Genomic DNA, 19834 nt, shown 5'->3' on the forward strand with positions numbered 1-19834 from the left:
TGGCTATATTTTAACCAGGAAAAATGTAGTTTACCTATTAAGCCTTTTAGTTTTTTAATCTGGTTCATAATTAATAACTCATTTACATGTTTTCATATTTTTCTCATCACTTTGTAGAACTAATTATAAAGTGTCAATGTTGCAAGAAAACATTGTTTCCTGTAAACTACTGTGATAAGTGTCTTCTTGTAATGTGTAATGTAAAATATCTTTAAACCCATCACCCAAGCAGTTTTTTGTCAAATTCGGTTTAAAACTTTGAATGACCTAAATGACTAACCTTAAAGGCCCAGTGTGTAGGATTCAGCGGCATCTAGAGGGGAATTTGCAGATTTCAACCAGCTCGCCTCACCCTTACCTTCCAAGTGTTTAAAATAAAATAAAGTGGCCATCTTTCGGGTGAATATACACTAATGAAAACATTCCTATGAATGTTATATTCAATTTCTGCCGATAGATCCTCCTAAATCCTGGACCTTTAAATAAAACCCTTCCAATTCTTTGGAGGGCTTTGATGTGCTGGAGGCCTGTTTGAAGGTAAGTTAGTAGGACTTAGTACTTACACACTCATTTACAAAAAAAGCACACACAAGCTTTACACCCTTAACAATACAAACAACAAGAACCGAATCACTTGTTATTTAGCCTTTATTAAATAATAATAATAACATTAAAAAAGAAATTCTTCTGTACAAAGTCTACAAACAACAGTTTGAGTTATCTGGCCAGTGCCGTAGGTGTGTGTGTGTGTCTTTATGTCTTCATTTATGTGTGCATTTGACTGTGTCCACATGTGTGCGTGTGCCAGTGTGTGTATATGTGTGTATCCATCGAGACAGAAGAGGTAATACTATCTGGACTTCCAGAAGGAAAGAGTTAAAGTCAAGCAGAGAGAGACAATAGGTGCGGTGTGTGTGTGTGTGTGTGTGTGTGTGTGTGTTTGCATGTTTCTGTATGATTAAGTGTTAGTTGTGTGTGTAATGTAGTCACTGATCGGTGCTTACTGTTTCATGTGAGTGTTTGAGAGAAAGAAAGAGAGTAAGAGTAAGATAGCAGTAGAGAACGAGAGATAGAGAGACATAATAAGAGAGCTCCAAGGCACTTGGAAAAGAGTCCAGTGAAAATGCAGTTAGATGGACAGAAAACCCTCCATCTCTCTCTCTCTCTCTCTCTCTCTCTCTCTCTCTCTCTCTCTCCCATTGTCCCCTCCCTCCATCTCTCCTCTGACGATCTTTCAATACCTTTTAATATTTCCCTTTATTTTCTTTGTTTGTTTCATCTCAACAGGCCTCCTGGTTATATTCATGCATGCCCTCAAACAGGAAGAGAGATGAGAGAGAAAGACAAAAAGAGAGAACAGGGAGGCTCCAGGCAAGGATACAACAAGTGTGACATGGTTGACTCTTTTTTTCCCACCCTTTCCTTTCTCTCTTTTGCTCTTTCAATTTACCCCCCCAAGAGGACAACAACTTGACTCGGATATTTGACAAATTCAGAAAATAACAAAAAGGACTCTCTGGGATTGACCTTTATCTGCTGCGGCTTAGCAGAGTTAGAAAGAAAAATACAAAGAAGACAGCGTCTAGTCCTCCGATTACATTTTTTAAGATTTCTGTCTGGGTCTCAGACTTTCCCTCCCGGTCTGTCCTCTGTTTTGTTGTCTCTTTGTCATTCTCTCTGTGTTGTGATTGTGTCTCTCTCTCACACCTTCCACCTGTTCTACTGACAGTATCATTTTATGTTTCATTTTGTTTATCTTATTGGCTGTCTGCCCTCTCCATCTGTCAGCTGAGTATCTCATTAGATATGTTTACATGCAGAATTATCTGGCAACCAGCCCTAGTCCAATTGTTCAGATGGACCTTTTCATTTGAATCTTTCATAGACTTTGATTGACTGCGCTGACGAGTTAATCAAATGTTCCCCGACCAGTTTGAACAAGTCTGCAAGCCAAAAAAACTGCAGATAGTTTACTTGAAGTGCAAGAAAGAGAAATGCAGGTACTCCAATTTCTTCCATTCATATGCAGTTTGCTAATTGGTGAAAGTATGTTTTCAAGTTTCTATGTCAAAGTCAGTCTTAACTTTTTAAATGTTTAACTATGACGACAACCTTCACAAATTGCTTTTAGTTATCTAACCATAACCATACAAACTCATGATGCTTTATTTCCTACAAGTGTCGAATGTAGGAAAAACATATGAAAGCTGCAGATATGTTTAACATAACATAACAACAGCAGTTTGTTGATATGTTAATATAAAAGAAAACATTGTGGGTTGTAAGGTAACCTGTAAACATACAAAGTAATATTTACATTCATTGTGTGTATCTTTGAGGTCTAACAAATGTGCTGAATGCTTTACCTTCCTCATAAAATATGTTTTTACCTAATATTTAAAGTCTTGCATCCACATTTATTAGCTCGCAGTCTTCTTCTTCATAAAAAAAAAAAAAAAAAAGGACCCCCCTTTTTATTGGTCAAAAACTCCATGGGGTACCATTAAGTTTCCATTAAAATGTATTTAGCTGAAGCCAAATAGTGGCATATGAATGTAATTCCTGGGAGAAACATCTGCATAATACTGACCAAAAATGTTCACAAGCAACCTGAATATATTTGATAATCTGAGTATAAACTTATAGTTTTAGTTATGACAATCAGACATCAACTTCTCCTGCATGTAAACATAATCACCATACGTTTTTTTTACTCTCTATGTTTCTTCCGGTTTGTCTTTGTTTCTGTTTCTCTCTCTCTCTGTGTGTGTGTGTGTGTGTGTGTGTGTGTGTGTGTGTGTGTGTGTGTGTGTCTCCTCCTGTTCATCAGTCTCTCCAGCAGCACTGGCCCTCCTCGATGGCTGTCCTCCGATACAGCGTATACTGTAGTTTCGCTTAAGGCTCGATTGTGTGTCCAAGAAAGTCGACGGTGCGATTTCCGTTCTCCTCCTTTAGTCATTTCTTCTCCTTCCGTTTTTTTTGAGCATCCTTCATTCAGGGGGTGACGCTAAGAGCAGTGGATGAAAGGCAGGATGATTTATCACTCTCAGTCCGTTCTCCACTGGACCTCTTTTAACACTTGTTCAGACCCCCTGTGCACATACACAGCTCTTTGGCAATCCATAGGTTGCAATAAAACAATCACTGACATTTTGTTCACACAGTGTCTGTCCATCATTTGGGCATCATACAGTCTGAAAAGCAAAAAAATATAGATATATACCAAAGACAAACCCTAGAATACTGAATCTAAAGCACGACTCCATAACAGCATGTTAGATTTAGATAAACCTCTGATTTTCTGTCTTCCATCTTCCTTTACCTTTCCTCTACTCTTTGTAAAGACTGATAACCTGTAATGGAAAATGTGCCAAAATAGAAAAGGACTGAAGTAACAGTTAAGACCATGGAGTCCAACACAATGCTAAAGAAAGTCTAAAAATGGCGTAAGAGCTCTACAGGGCGGCTACGAACTGAAGCTGGCTTTTCTTTACCTTTTTTCTCCAAATAGACACAAGTCTAAAACAAAACAAAAACAGTCACCATTACTCTTCTATGCCACTGGTTTCACAAAGCGCAGACAAAGCGAGCGCCATATGGCAGGCTAATGGACGTTTGAAACTCACAGAACTCATATCTAAAACGTTCAGAAACAAACAAAAAGAAAAGGTCCTTTTTCATCCTCTTTTCCTTCTTCGCCTTTAGAAATCTAGATTAATTTGAGTTGATATCTTTTAAACTTCTTTAGAGGGGATAGGCATTCACTTGATATGTGTTGATTTCAGTCATAAGTACCCACATTAAATGGTCCACTGGTGCTGAAGTCTTCACCAACAGTCAGAAGCTGGAACTTTTTGATTTATGCATGCCGTCTCTGTTGGCCACATTCAAATTCAAGCTAATGAGGACAAATTTGTTATTGTCCTTCAGCAAAGTACCACTCATGGGTACATGTTAATGAATTTCTCTTCTTCATTAAGAATCCCATTGCCAACATTTAAACCAAACACCCAAGATTGTGTTGTCATTTGATGTCCAAATGTCCAGATTATCATGGGTGCTCTAGTCCATTTCCTTTCTAGCTTCATTTCAGTGGCTTGTGGGTGATATTCTATGGTAGATCTCATTCATATTCATTCCTTCATTCATTCACAGGCTTTTAGAATCGAGCAGGCTCTCTCCTGCAGGCGGAGGAGATATGGTACTGTAGGTAGGGGAGACTGGGGTCAGGTGTTCCCCTAGTTTAGGCCTCATAGCATGTAGGGGTGATCAAGATCACAAGTTCCCACGCAAATAGGTGGGGAAACTCTGGGTTACCCATTTAGACATCAGAGCAGGATACTGGGTAAGGGGACACTGGGGATTGAAATAACAGATAGTGCTTCATTTTCGTCTTTTCTTCGTCCAAACTGAGAACAAAATTACTTTTGCAGGGGATCGTAGGATCACGTGTCTTTCCCCAGAGTTCTCCTCCTCATCTTCATGCCTCTGAGCAGCACCTCTGCTGGTTTATCTTCACTTTATGCTTAATCCCATCGTACAACTCAAAGTTGTAGTTCTCCAGCGTTGTGGAGGAGCGTGAGGATAGGCCGCTGTAGGAGCATGTGCAGTAGAGGAGCAGTCCAGCGCAAACCGCGCCCAGCAGGACGCCTAGAGAGCTCATCACAATGATGGTGAGGAGGATGGGGTCCAGTGTGTACAGCCAGGCGTTGTCCTTGTCTTTCTCTGACACCAGGGTGACGGAGGGGGGATCCACACCAGAAGAGGGGGTGGAGAAAGAGGACGGCCAGCCTGGAAAGACATATCCTGGAGAGAAAACAGGTAACTTTAGAGAAAAACTTCTATACGTAATTACAAGATACTTCAGTTAACAAACCATATAATACCAGTGGTTTTGCATGTGTTCGCCTATTTCCTACAAATCACTTCACATCCCAGCAAACCATATAATTCAGATTTGTGAATGTATTGTTCCAGGCTGTATAGTATGAGAATCAATTAGCAGGATTTTGAAACTTGCTGGAGCTGTGAAATCCATTACAGTGAACATCAAGTCTGCACACATTTTTGCTTGTGTGACAAAACAGTTACATTTCTGACTCAAAGACCTTGAAAAGGTCACATAATTAGGATTGCAACCATAATGTAAAACACAGACTTGATGTCCACCTTAATGGATGACACAACTAAAAAAGTTTATGCAAATTGAGAAATGAATGTAGACTAATACAATAAAAGAAGAGTACATCAAGAAATCAAGTTCAACATGCATTCAGAAATGATGTCCAAAAAATAATTACAAATGTTTTGAAGCTAAAGAGCAAAAAACCTGCACATTTTTGCCTAATTTCTTAGTGCTACTGTTGCTGTAAGTGACAATTTGATAATTAAAAAAGTCATAACTGACTCAGCATGTCACTTACACAGCAGCATCTACTTAAAGTGAACTAACACCAAAAACTAGCAGCAAAACCCCTGAGTGTATTGAACTAAGCAAAGGTGTGTTTTAGGGAGATTAATTTAACTGTATCAGAGGCAAAAGTCCCACAATATGGCTGATAGATTCAAGAACCACTAATTCTGTTAACCACAACAACAGTTGTTATTGACTTCAAAAATGTGAAAAAATAATGAAATGAAATTACTGTAAAGGTGCTCTCTAGTGTGTTTTTGTGAGTGTTGAAGTGTGCACATCTAGTTGGAATAAGCAATCATGCTAATCCACTTAATGAATGTATACACATGAACAAGCCAATCCGCAATTAAGTACTGCATTTAGAGTGTTTTATGGAAGAACAAACTGAAACACATGCACACACGGGGAAGCAGTAAACAGACTTGTTTAGTGAGGTAAAGGCTGAGTACTCTTCTTGTATCTGTCAGGGGGCCAGGAGAAACAAGGGATAGTAACACATGCACATGGGCACACACGGATACTATTCACACACACACACACACACACACACACACACACACACACACACACACACACACACACACACACACACACACACACACACAGGGAGTAAACCATGATTGTTACAGACAGATGTTTTCAAGGTGCCCAGGAGGAAGCTGTCTGTCTCACTTTGTCTGCTACGGAATATGAAAGCGGAGGAGAGGAAACACGCACTCTAACATGCCCACAGACACTTTTAAATGCTCTCTCACACTCTTGCCCTTGTCTGTACACACTCACACACACCAGAGAGATTGTCTGCCACTGTTGCCACAGGCTTTCTTCTTGTGGAACCGCAAGTAAAACGAAGAGCCACAAGCATGCCTCTGCTTAAAGAGCTATTTCACTATTCTTTGGGTGAGACTTGTAAAACAGCCAGTATAGCCTCAGGCTGAGAGGAGAGTAGGAGGAGCAGAAGAGAAGACAACTTCAAACCTCACCTCCATCGATGGGGGGCTTGTGCTCGAAAAGAGGATCTTTTCCGAAATCCATGGGCCTCGGATCTGTTAAAAAGACAGAAGAAAGAATAACGGTATTAATCTCAACCAGCCACTCAAGCCAGGGCTACTCTACAGCATGTCCTGATAACATCACTTCATCTCTTATGTTGTCAGCACACAGGCTACATTTGTAGATGGAAATCAAACTACACAAACAGCTCAAAGAGTAGAGTGATCTTGTTTAAACTTTCTGAAGAGATCAGGCACGAGATCTCCCATAAACCATTTAGTTCTATGCTCAGTCTGTTAAGGGACAATAACATCCGGAGTTACTAAGCATTTCTACCTGCATAAAGCCAGCAAGTTTCATTATGTGATAAGCATCATTGCTCTTTTTTATTTGCTTAGAAATGAAAACAGAGTCAAGAGATTGAGTGAATGAGTGGAAAGAAAGAGAGAGAGTGAGAAAGGGAGACTGAACTGTGAAAAAAAAGACTCACAAAACTGCTTCATAGAAAAATATCGCTTTTATTACCATCACATTCCCCACAATATATTTTCTTTTTATTCCAAGACCATGAAATTCAACAAGCTAAAATACCACATTATATTTCTGAGGCAGGCCGAGGTGCAAGGCTTTGAAGGGTTTGGAAGCGCAATTCTGCTTCAATTCAGTTTTATTCAAGGAAATTGATATTACAATCCTGAGGTAAAAAATTGAGCAATATCTGGGCAGCTGATAATCATTTATTGCTGTGGCAAAGGAACCAAAAACACATTATGAAGTGAAACCTTAATAGATATTCAAGAGACAAGAGGTGAAAAACTAATTTAGTAGATATGAAAAAAGATACAGAGCCTCATTTCCTCAGTTAGATAAGGTCATTTTTCTATGAGACAATTTTAACATCCAGATTATACCTTCTAAAAGCAAGCTTTATGAACTTCTAATACTCTTCTCATCTGTAAATAATAGTAACAGATTTATACTTTAAAATTAGATCTGTGAAATTAAAATATTTGCTCATGGATTTAATATGAGGTAATCTCCTTGAAATTAAAGAAGTGACTCAATCACATCTTTAATTGTTTAAAATTGACCCAAAATTGACTTCCAAACCCAATCAGAGACTAAACAAAAGGAAGAGACTCAATTAAGTTTCAATTCAAATATTACAGCAACCAACAAATCCTATGCTAAATGGAGTGTATTTATTCTCAGATGTTTGCTTGTTGAGAATTTACTTATTTAATTATTTGATTGGGTGCCACTATTGGCTTTGTATGTTTCTCTGTAGTTCAATATTTAATTAGCTTGAAGTGCAACACAGTCAAATCCAGCGCAAGTCAAAAAGACAATCATAAAGTCAAGGTCTTTCCTTCGCAGAGGCAGAGAAAGTGCACAGTAATATATAGAACATATATAAATGTATAACAGGGACGAACTTTTAAGTAGTTTGAATTAAAATTCATTCAAGTTCATCCCTTGCTGAGGCCATGTTTCAGAATGATCAGTCTTTGCTGCTTCCAACAGATTTACATCAAGAAAAATCTTTCTGATCAATAAAAAAAAATCTCAATTATTAGAACAATAAAATCAAAGAACAATAACAACATCATTGCTTCATTTAATAAAAATGACATCATCAAGGTAGATTTTCCATAAACTCAACATGTGGTTGTACTTTTACCCTAAAATGTGTGATTTCACATCACAAAAATTGAGGGTGAAAAGTGAAAAATAAGAATAAATTAGTGAAATACCCAACCAGATAGACATCTCTAAGTGTGCAAGCTTGGAAAACTCCAAAGTGGCCTGCAGAGTATGAACCTGACTTCAAATAATGTTGGCAGAAGAAGTCTTAACCATCCTATTAAATAAAATAATGCAGTTATTGTACAGAGTAGGCAGTTAGCCCTGAAACAACGGATAGCTGCTAAGCTAAATATGGCTGATCCCAGTAGTAAATTATATTTTATCGAGGTCTTACTGAAATGTACTCGTTCGTGTAAGACTACGCTTAGTACATGCACATGAAAGCATCTAATCAGTCTTCTCTTCTCAACTCTTCTGGTTGTGTAAATGTACAATCTCACAACAGACCCTCCAGGCTCTAAATTCTCCTTTCTCACAGTCAGCTAAAATCACTACAGGCCTTGACAAAACATTAAATCACTAACAGAGAGATAGCAAAAGGAGCAGGATAAAATACTCGGACACTCTCTGGACGACTGTTGAACACTTTCTAATGATCCTGGCTTAAAGCCCTCAGGCTAGGATCCTGAGAAGAATCATCATGCGGATCTGAAAGGAGATTAAAACTCCCCGTAGCCCCATTTTATCTCCACTGTCCAATTAGCAAAGAGAAGAATAAAAAGGCTTTTTTTATACAGGCAAAGACATGGATGGCTCTTTGGCACCGTACGCTCTTCCAGTGGGGCCTGAGGACCTGTTAGAGTGCTTTTACTCGTAATATTTCTCCAGGAAACAGAGGAGGAGGAGGAGGCAGAAAGAAAAAAAAATAGAGATGGCCTGAGGGCTAAAAGTGCTTACCGCAGGGTTTTATGAATGCAATCAGCTCCATTAACTAATTAGAAATATTAAAGGGCTTCAAAGTAGTCTGTGATGGAGAAGGGAGAGGGAAGTGAGGGAAGGTTGATTTAAAAGCGCTGCATGAAAAGACGCCAGCACATTTTCCAAATCTTGCAAAAAGTTTGACGGAGAGAATGAAAGAGAAAAGTGCATTGGCAGCACAACATAAATACAGTCATATATCACTTCTCTGTTTGAATTTCGGACCCACATTGATTGGGTTACAGCACAAGGCTGCTAGAATGAGTCATATAATGTGTAAATCATACACAAGTCGATTTGAGTGGAAGGAGAGATGGGATGGATATGCAAGCACCAAATAACTGAAATACTTGTTGACTAAAGCACAAAGCCACATTTTATGAGGCGTAATTTGATGAAATACGTCAATATGGAGAGCTGCAGAGTAGATTTTTGAACATGCACGAAACAACGTTTTAAATGACTTAAATGAAATTTGTTAGAGATATGGATTCTTTGCTAGCGCAGGTTTCTGTGTTAGCTGGTGTGTGTAGCTGTGTGTGTGCTTATAATGTGTGCCTCCATCACACTGTCTATTCTGCCAAAAGACTTCTTTCATCTGCTTTTGTGTTTCAAACAACCTGCCCTCCTCCTTCAATTCTCTCCCTCCTTCAATCCAAACCCCAACCTGCCTCCCTGTTAGCCCTCCTCTCGGAGTAAGAGAAAAATCTATCTTTAGAAAGCAGTTTTTTTTTACTTCTTTCATCTTCCTCCATCTCTGGGCGCATTCTTTGGAGGGGAAGGGGCCTCGCTTAATGGGCCCTTCTCCTCTGAGAGATTTTGCTCTCCTCCATTTCTGCCTCTCATTTTCTCTCCTGTGTTTTTTACTGGGAGGATTTGTGATGAAGGAAAGGAGTAGAATAGGAACAAGCGGGTTTTGATAAAAAGGCTGGGGGATTTGGGCATGAACAAAATGATGTAGGGGGGGGTAGCACACAACACAAGATGGTGAGCTGCTGAGTACCACAGTGGTGTGCCCAATTTCACAGGCGTGGATCTGAATAGAAGTTGAATCAGGACTTCTCATACTAAAACCAGGCGAATTAATATGTTTTTTGGTTTTTATATCATCTCAATAATTTTAGTGAAAACGTACTCATTTGCTTCCGTTTTGTGTCCATGTCTGATTTAAGCTTAAAGGTGGATGCTTAAAATAAGGGACAAACATATTCTGTTGCAAAATGGCTTCAACTTGAGGATTTGACATCAAATAAAAGTCAAGAAAAGTTGTTAAGATCATCTCAGTGAACACAATCAACAGGACTGTTGCCTTAAAACGATGAGTCAGTAAGTATAAAAAAATAAACATTGTATAACTATTAAACATCAGAATGTAGAACTATTGTAAGGAAAAAATGGTACTTAATTCACAACCAGTACATTTCTCAACTTATTTTTTATATTAAGATTCACAGTAAATGTAAGAAATTGTCATAAATCATCAGAGCCTTCAATAAATGATTGTTAAGAAGAAGCAAAAAAGTGCTAAAGTTACTCTCAACATTTCAAAATAACATGTAACCCAACTTCAAAAATCGTCTGGTTAATTTCTATGCAAACTCATCTGTACTCTATCAACATGGCAAAATATCAAAGAAATAATTGCTAACACACATACAGTTAAACAGATAAATTAAGAAAACACCAATAATGGTGCGTGAGGGGGCTGTGTCAATAGTGCTGCATTGTTTGACAGATCACTGCGAATGAAATGATCAAAAGAACTGACCAGTGATCCTGGTTCATGGGTTTTCTAAAAGGCTTCATACATAAGAAGCTCTTTCTCACAGCGTATGTTTGGTCTCACCTGTCGAATAGAAGCAAAACTGAGAATTTTCATGGCCGCCGTGAACCAGTTTTTTTTCGACTAGTATGCAAAACATTCTGTCGTCTCGTATAACACAAGAAAATATTTAACAGACGTAAAGATTTGAACTTGAACAGACTTAAAAGAAAAGTGTAACTTCATCTTTAGTTACTCAATATGTTTTTGGATTTGTTTCATTCACCCAGTCTAATGTGTGCAGGTCATACAAAGATGTTTAGTTTGAACATTAACAGACAGGCATTGGGTTATCCACGATATCCAGGCAAAAAAAAAAAAAAAACTGTATAGAGTCCATTCATACTCTAATTTAGACACTGAGGCACTAGCTCGTTCCGGAGGTGAAGAGGTAATAGTTTTAAAGCACATTTTTAAAAAGGCATATCCGGATGTAATGAAAAAAAAATGCACTCAGGGTAACACGAGAGATTCATTATTAGCCAGTGAAAAGTGTCCGTGCATATGCATGTGAGACTTTTGAGCCTTTGTGTGTTCTGATGCCGAGAGTGTGTTTGTTTCTAGGTCTGCAGGATGCAATGTAAGCTGTCTCATCCTATCCTTCCCTTGTGTAAACCAGACAGAAAACAACACAACACTGATTCCTCCCCAGTTCACAGACCAAAGGAGCTTCCCACAGTGGATGTGTAGCTGTCTATCTGTCACGGCTGGACGGGCAGCACTAATTCTTTCTATACCTCTTCCTTTTCTGTTCTTAATCTGTCTCTGTCACTCTCAGTCTCCCAAAGGCTAGTGGACAAATAAACAGCAGCTTCATTCAGACCCAAAGAAATAGCCTCCTCTCTTTTATGCAGCACACATTGTGACATCTATCTCTCTGTACCTGTGTGTGTAAATCCCTTCTCTGTCAGACAGGGTATTTGGAGGCAGCCAGTGTCCAAGCTGCAGATCAGAGCAGGACACACAGACATATCCTTATATAAGAGGAAACTATGCTGTTACAACACTGACATTGTACCCTGCATGTATGTATGTTTTGTCCACAGTCTATAAGGCAGCCAACCTGTCATTTAATCTTTCCTCTGATCATAATCCATTTCATTTTCAGGTAGTCGTCAGCCATCAAAAGTGGCAACTGAATTTCTTTGCCTCCCCAGAGAGGGATATTGGTAAAGTTTAATGTCAGAAGTTCATTCTGCCAGTTCCAGCCAACAAGGAAGTTTAACCAAGGCGCATCCTGATCAGTTAATTAGATCAGTCATCGACAACAGGAACTGCAGTGTCGCTTCCATGTAGATTCTCATCAGTGAAGAGTGGCGATTATGCTGAATACTGCTGCTGAGTTCACACTCTCTGATCACTTTATTTGAACAAAGCATTCTAATAAAATTATATCATTCACATGTAGTCCAGTTGTTTTCAACACTGGGAATCATAGCTGTCATCTTTCTCCAGCCTGATGGTGAGCATGGGTTCAAGACTCTGCCCAGTACCTGGGTACAGGTGGTTTTGGTTGGGGCTGTGGATCAGATTATAGTTGAGGTTTTGGTTCTGGTAGCAGTTTTGGTGACCTTGCTGATTTGGCTGTTGGCTGTTGTGGTACATCACTGAATGATGATGACTACCGCTGGTCTTCTTGGTCGCCCAGTGGTACCGATGACAGCAAAGTATCACCACCACGGTAACAGTGACCAGCAGCAAGAGGGCGCCGCCTCCCGCCAACACATAGTACCAGTAGACAGGGACAGGCTGCACCGCCACTGTGTCTACTGTGGGCTCCATCCCAGACATGGCACCCCCTGGAGGGCAGGAGGACACATTACTGGTTGGCACTATGGACGAGGTAGGCAGGCATGCAGACCGTATTGGAGAGCTGTTAATTGTCTGATTGACCATTTGCTAAACCCCTCCTCCAGACAGTTATTATCAAATCATAGCTTAGAAACCACAACTAGTCATTGGATTTTCTCCAAATGCTGAATCATATAGTAAGAGTGATACTAAGTTTGAAGGTTGGTGTTGTTTTTTAGCTCTTCCGAAATCGCAAAAGCAAATGTGAATTATGTTTATCTGCTCTATCATAACCCGTGATCATGAGCATGTCCTGCTAGCTATCTTATTACCAACAGCAGGCAACTAACATAACTTCAAAGGTCAAAGGGCACATTATTAACACTTAGTATAAGCAGCCAAACAGGGTGACTTTATATATTATTCCTTATCATACTTACTAACATTTTATTCTACATGGATCATCACAATGAGTAAGCTGCAGCAGTGGATAGCTTTTTGAATCAACTCATGGAGCTAACAGGTAATTAGCTATCTAGCAACAGTCAAAATTGGGGAGTTTTTGCTTGAAATGAGAAGCCTGCTTCTATATACGTCTGCCTAAAATCAAGAATCTATTGTCTCAAAAGTAACTCAAAATAGTTTCAAGTGTTAAATCTGACATGCATGTCGTGCGATAATGGAAAACCTGACAGGCCTAACGGTAATTAAGGCGGTCGGGACTTAGCGAATGGTCAATTACTGCAGCAGCTAGCTGAAATGATTGTGCCTTGCTGGTATTCAATGAAACATAATACATATGTAATATCAACAGCAGGCAGAAACAGCTTCCAGATTTAGCTCACTTTGTCAATATTTAAGCATCCAATTGCATACTCGAAGTCATTTAAAATCTTCATTCTTCCTAAACAAATTGCTGATGCATATGCTTTGATTGTGCTTATTTCACTCATTGTATTTTTGGTTGATGCAAATGTCACAAGCATTAGCTGCACATTGACACGCAAAGGCTCATGCCATGTGTTCAGATTCAATCAGAGAATGCAAAGCCTTGATTATGCAGTGACTGGCTGATTTGGACAAAGGGTGGGGAGTGTTAAGTAGTTGTATTTGGTAAGATGCAGCTGCTTTTATCAGGGCAAGATCACATTGAAGGGAGTCGAGTGGAGGGAGAAAGACATGGCGAGTGGAAAGAGGGTAAATCAGAGAGAAATTACAGGGGTAGAAAAGGGATAAGAGAGAAAGCATTATTGGAAGAAAGAATGGAGTGAAATAGAGAGGGGTGGTAGAAAGTGAGGGGGTGAGAGGGAGGGGAAATGAAGGGAGAGAGCTAATCCTGCCATGATATCTTTAATCCTGCATTAGAGGGTTTGTCTGAAACTTCAATAGTCTGTCAACTCACTGTGAAAGAAAGCCGCTGAGAGAGAGGTTGTGGAAGAAAGAGAGACAGAGAGAAAAAAAATTGGAGAGAACGAAAGAACGTGAGCAAGAAAGAAAGAGGAAAAAGAACCAGGGCAAGCAAGATGGGGACGAGAGAGAAGAGAGAAATAATGAAAAGACAGAGGAAGGGAAGGTGCAGAGAAAGACACAGAACCTCAAGGAAACCACTGAGCTTAATTTTATAAATTCAGACGTACTCTTTAAGGGTTTAAAATTGGCTTTGATTGTAAAGCTGAGCAGCCTGCACAGAGAGACTTCCCACTAGTGGATTAAGACACAGCTGATTTAGGGCAGCAAAAATTGACCGTTACTTTACTTTTTTTTTTAATCTAAAGGAAAAAAGGGAGAAAGTTTCTCAAGAGCACCATTCCTAAAGTGAGCTAAAAAAAAGTGTGGCTTTCAAGGAAGTTTGGTTGCTAGAGTTTCTCATTCCATGACTTACACTTCACACATCAACAGTCTTTCCTTATCTGAATGAAATACTTTTAAAAAATGTAGTTGAAAGTCCAAGTCCTCTCTAAATTGAAGCCAGAATTAGCCTCCTTTCTGTGTGTATGCATGCATGCGTGTGTGTGTGTGTGTGTGTGTGTGTGTGTGTGTGTGTGTGTGTGTGTGTGTGTGTGTGTGTGTGTGTGTGTGTGTGTGTGTGTGTGATTGTGCGTGTAGCATGATTGGTCAGAGCCCTCTCTTGCTAGAATCTAAATGCCTCCTTGGTTGCCATGGATACAAAAACCCAACAATGTGGCATATCACACCACAATAAAGCAGCTCATCTAAGTAAGGATCGTGTTATCAGGCTATAATCAAGGAGAAACATTTTAAATGTCCAGTCCTCCTGAAGTTTCTCTGTAATGTGAGAGTTTGGGTTAATTTTGGAACAATAGATTTATTTCATTTAATATATTTTTATTATTTTTTCTCCACTTGGCGCTTTATTGTAGATTATTGATAGATCTTCACTCTGTCAGGACCAAGTTATTCACTATATTCCTCCTCACAATTCCTTACTAGGGATGAAATCCATTTGACTTAAAATTAATTCTCTTACAATACACTATTACTATTTATTACTCAAAATGCAAGTTTGGACTTAACTTGAATAAGAGTGTTAAACTTCTTACTGGTAACATATACAGCAGTAAGTCTTAAATAGGGTTCAACTTCATCTGCTCACCCAAAGAGAAACACTTAAGTTCTTAGCTCACTTTTCAACAGGCGTCCCAAAAGAGAAATTGAATCCTTCTTTCCGGGGCTCGGTCTCATGAAAACACACATATATCAGAACTGACGCTGCTGTCATGCTGGGAGTCATATGATATCTCCTCAGGATTCAGACCTGTAAGCATTAGGTCAAATATTTAGCTGATGAGTCAGGTGACTAGAGTTTTACTGAGTTTGACTCTTTTTTTGCTTTTACTATTTTTGGGAATGTTAGTTATGTCTTTATTGAACTGATGTGTGATGAGCAAAACCAAGTGCTGGTCTAGTATCTGATAGTATTCAAATAATGTATCCACACACACACACACACACACACACACACACACACACACACACACACACACACACACACACTGAACTGACTTAAATTGATAGCACACATCATCCGTGATGTTATGAAATTGTTCACATACATGAGTCTTTGCACTTAGTAATTAAAGGTTCCAGTTTTAACCTGATACCAACCAGGGTGATCAGTGTGGGCACTCATCATCAAATGTAAAAAAAAAAAAGAAAGTCATAAAAGTCTTAATATACTACTTGAGTGCTCAAGAAATTCAATGTCACTGAGGCTCAGTCTCCTTAAACATACCAGTGTTTATATTTTGTGGGTGTTTAAACAAAAGCGGTCCTGTAGCCAGCATTTTAGGTCCCGACCCAGACTTTGAAAGCAAGAGATCCAGTAGCATAATCTTTCTAAGCCCTTTTTTATCTGCTTTCAGACTGGGCTATTTGAGGAGGAAGGAGCGAAAAAGAAAAAGACAAAAGAGAAGTTGGATGGTGATCAGCTCTGCATTTCATTCAGGTGGGATCAACAGTTTGCTGGGCAAAGTAATAGAGTGAGAAATGGAGGAAAAGGAGAGGAGGGGGAAGGAGAAAAAGGAGGAAAAACTGAAAACAAAGCCAAGGATGTAAGGAAAGAAAAAGCATAGTTAAAATGAAAGTAGAGAAGCAGAGAGGAGGGAGGAGCAAAACACAGAAAAGGGCAGTGGGGGGGAACAAGAAAAAGTAAAGAGATGGAAGAAGAGAGGCTCCTTGTATGGTGTTGAATGCAAACAGAGAGAGAGAGAGCTTACATGGATGAGGAGCGAGTGTGCTGTTCTCTACAAGTAGATATTAGTGAGGGTCGGACTGAGTAAACGTTAGAGACAGGAGAAGCGAGTTCTGCTTAGTTCTTTAAGTTCTACCAATAACGAGAGAAAAAGACCCCATGGAGACTGCTTCACTGTCTCTGAGCAGGTCAACCATGACCTTCGTTCCTATGTCATCTTTTAAGTTGTTAACCATGTGAGCAATGAAAAATGAACACTGAATTCACAGTGGGTCTGTGCACACAAGGCACAGTCATGCACTCCTGAGACTGTGTTGCATGAATGTATACCAGTGACAGATCAAACACAACATGGTGCACACCATTAGCCAGTCTGTGGAATGTGCACATACACCCCCGGTGTGCAATTGCACATGTTGCTATTGTAGTCTGCCAATGTGGATGTTGTAGGAAATAATCCTGTGTTCGGCTACTACTTGTCTATGTAGTGTAAAATGTAATTTTCTCACAGAGGAAAATACCAAACTACATAATCAAGAGTATCAGCCCAGCATGCAGGGAGTCATGCTGGAACAATGCAGTGGATCCATTCCATCAGGTTGCAATGTTTTCTCTATAACTTCCCACTTTAAAATATACACCCTGAGTAAGTCTTCGGAAATTCGTAAATAGTTATGTGGATATATTGTACAAAGTTCTATGCATTTAAGAGTTTGTTTTTGGGAATTATGTTATAGCTCAAGGGTCAGTTTTCTGTCGGAATAAGTGTGGTTTATGTCCATTTAGCTGTATGTAACATATGTTATGAACTAACAAGGTCACTCGAGGGCCAGTGCAGTGCTGTGAGCTGAGCTTAGCAACAAGCAGAAAGCACAGACATGTGGCACAGAGAGTAGAAAAATAGCAGGAAGTAGAACTTACTGGTTATGCCAGGAGTTAAGGCAGGGAAAGGCTCTGCAAGAGAGAGAGAAGAGAGAAATGTTATTGATGATGATTAGTAGCTGATAAGATGACGCGATGAAGGCCCGATCTCATAAGAGCATTGATAGAATTTATGGACGATGCCCCCTGACTTTGGATTTCAGCATGAGTTGTTGTTTAAGTTTCTATAGTCTGTTTGTTCATACTTAATTTTATATATATTGAAGTAATATAATGCCATTTGGTCAATCTCATCTAAAGAGTTTTAATGTAAAATTGGTGCTTATATCATTATAGAGTAGCCTATATGAGAGGATAGTAAGCAATCACTATTCTCTACAGGTCTTGGTGTCAGTATCACTCCATAAGGAATGAGCTAAACCATGATTAATACATGATTTTGATCAAATATATTTATTCCTTTCTAAAGTATCCCTATGAAATGCACAACCAAATATATCATTATTTGGGTTTGCATAGTCTCAGTGTACTGTGGCATATTTTCATGATTAAATTGACACAGCACAACTGTACTGCTGATGATTGTTAACAGAAATGCATTTTAATACAGCTGAATTGCAAAATTGCAAGACGAGGCACTTTTTGCGAAGGCACTTGTTACTCCTTTTTGAGAAAATCAATAAAGATTTGTTGAGTTCTGAGATGGTGCAGTGCAGATGGTGGAGTCTAAAGGTCCATAAATCTTCCTGGATGACAGTCATTTTTACAAAATGGAGAGAAAATAAAGAGAGGGAGACAAAAGTGTAGGCTGACAGGGGTTAGAACACAGGAAGTGCGTCCTCCCTGAATGCCTCTCTTGTGTGTCTGTCATTTCTAAATTGCTCTCACTTTATTATTTTTGCTTTGTCATTCTACGTCTCTCTTTACTGTGATTGCTCTCAAACTCTCTTTTTCTAAGGTGAGGCCCAACCTGTTCATGGTAGCAGACATGTTGGGTAGAGAAAAAGTGGGTTGATGGAAGATGGGGGGTGAAAAGAGTGAGGGAAGTGTGAAGAGAAGGGAAATAGAGGAATGGGAAGGAAGGGTGGAGGTAAGTTAAAGGGTCATGGGAACAGGGACTGAAATTTACTGCTGTTTATTATTTGCCGGAGGACATGACATGTATTAGAAAAGTGAGAGGGAGAAAGAAGATGGAGACCAGAAGAAAAAAAACAGAGGGAAAACAAAGAGAGAAAGGCAGCACAAGTAAAGGAAGTTGCAGCAGTGAGTGGAGAGAAGATGGACGAAAGTAATTATAACATAAGATGAAGGAATAATAAGAAAAAACTATCAACAGAAAATGGTGGTGTGCCAAACATGAAATATTGATAATAATCTACAAAACACTAATCACCTATATCCAATGACAGAGAGTCCTTCCAAATATACTGAGGGCAAAAACCCTATTTCATTTAAGACTTATCAATTGGGTACCCCAGCAGTTTGCTATTTCACTTCTGTAAAGTTAGGGGACCTGTGAGAAACAAATCAATATAAAAATGGTCAAAATTGAAGCAGCAGAGGCCAAGATTCTTTAAGTTCCTAGACTGAGTCAGCTAAAAAAAAAAAAACAATTCCCACAATGATAGCTGATCTGATCCCTGATGGAATCGTTAGTGTAATATTTTGAAACTTGATAAAGCTGCTTCAGAGCCACAGACTAAGGCTAAGTAGAACTCCTTGTGATAAGTAAACTTATCTTTATGTGTTTAATCTCTACAATTCCCTTTTCACAAATCCACAACAAATTTACTTTCAGTCTAATTAAAACACACCATCCGCCTGTGAGGTGACTAAAAGAACAACTGGAGACCTCACCGGGAATTTATTGTGATGGATACACATTTAAATGTAAAAGAAGTAGGACAGAGATAAGCCAAATTAACAATTTGTCTCACAGGGTTGAAAGAGAAGCAGTGGTACACTGGGAAGCCTGTTTAGAGGAATGTGTGGGAGTGTGTCTTCATATGTCATGGTTATTAATTTAAAACAACTGTTGTGGTTTTTTACATGTCATGGTACATTATGTTTCGGTGTATGTGTATGTGTGTGTGCCAATATGTGTGGTCATATCAGGCTAACTATTTCTGTCCTGCTGTGCTGAGTATAGTGGTGCTTTGCTACATTAAATGATAACAATATTCCCATTACTTTAAATGACAGAGAGAGAGAGAGTGTGTGTGTGTGCGTGGGTGAGTAGAAATGATGTTTGTCAAACAAGGGAAATGTGAAGGATTTAAAAACTGTCTAGTCTTTGTGTTATAAGTCTGCATTCTTCTGTACCAGTAATAACAAAGCATGAATAATTGCAGCCAATAGTTATTCATAGGAGTCCAGCTTATGTCTGTCTATGTGTATGTGTGTGTGTGTGTGTGTGTGTGTGTGTGTGTGTGTGTGTGTGTGTGTGTGTGTGTGTGTGTGTGTGTGTGTGTGTGAGAAATAAACACACATTACAGAATAACTACATGTTGCTCTCTCATGTAATCATGCACAGACACAGACATTTTTTTGGTGCTCTGTGGCCCAGTGACAGCCCTGACTGCATGGAGGACAAGGCTAGAGACTGAGAGGAAGAATGAGAAGGATCATAAAACGGTTGGATGCTGTGGCATAG

General features: G+C 39.2%; 1 protein-coding gene across 3 annotated transcripts in view; it reads right to left on the minus strand.

Annotated features, from left to right (window-relative positions):
• Positions 1 to 630: 630 nt before the first annotated feature.
• The window catches only part of LOC127366021 (neuropilin-2), a 95264-nt gene continuing 76060 nt past the window's right edge, over positions 631 to 19834 (minus strand). Inside the window, exons 16-19 of one of the 3 annotated variants that reach the window (XM_051404697.1) lie at positions 17221 to 17253; positions 6400 to 6462; positions 2502 to 4806; positions 631 to 2424 (exon numbers count right to left, since the gene is read on the minus strand). In XM_051404697.1, coding sequence (XP_051260657.1) covers positions 4481 to 4806; positions 6400 to 6462; positions 17221 to 17253 — 422 coding nt within the window. In that variant the 3' untranslated portion in view covers positions 631 to 2424; positions 2502 to 4480. Of the gene's footprint in view, positions 2425 to 2501; positions 4807 to 6399; positions 6463 to 6907; positions 12596 to 17220; positions 17254 to 19834 lie in introns of those variants that run through there. The other 2 variants (XM_051404699.1, XM_051404698.1) reach the window with 2 other exon arrangements.

Source organism: Dicentrarchus labrax, unplaced genomic scaffold (assembly GCF_905237075.1).
Source record: "Dicentrarchus labrax unplaced genomic scaffold, dlabrax2021, whole genome shotgun sequence".
Lineage (NCBI taxonomy): Eukaryota > Metazoa > Chordata > Actinopteri > Moronidae > Dicentrarchus > Dicentrarchus labrax.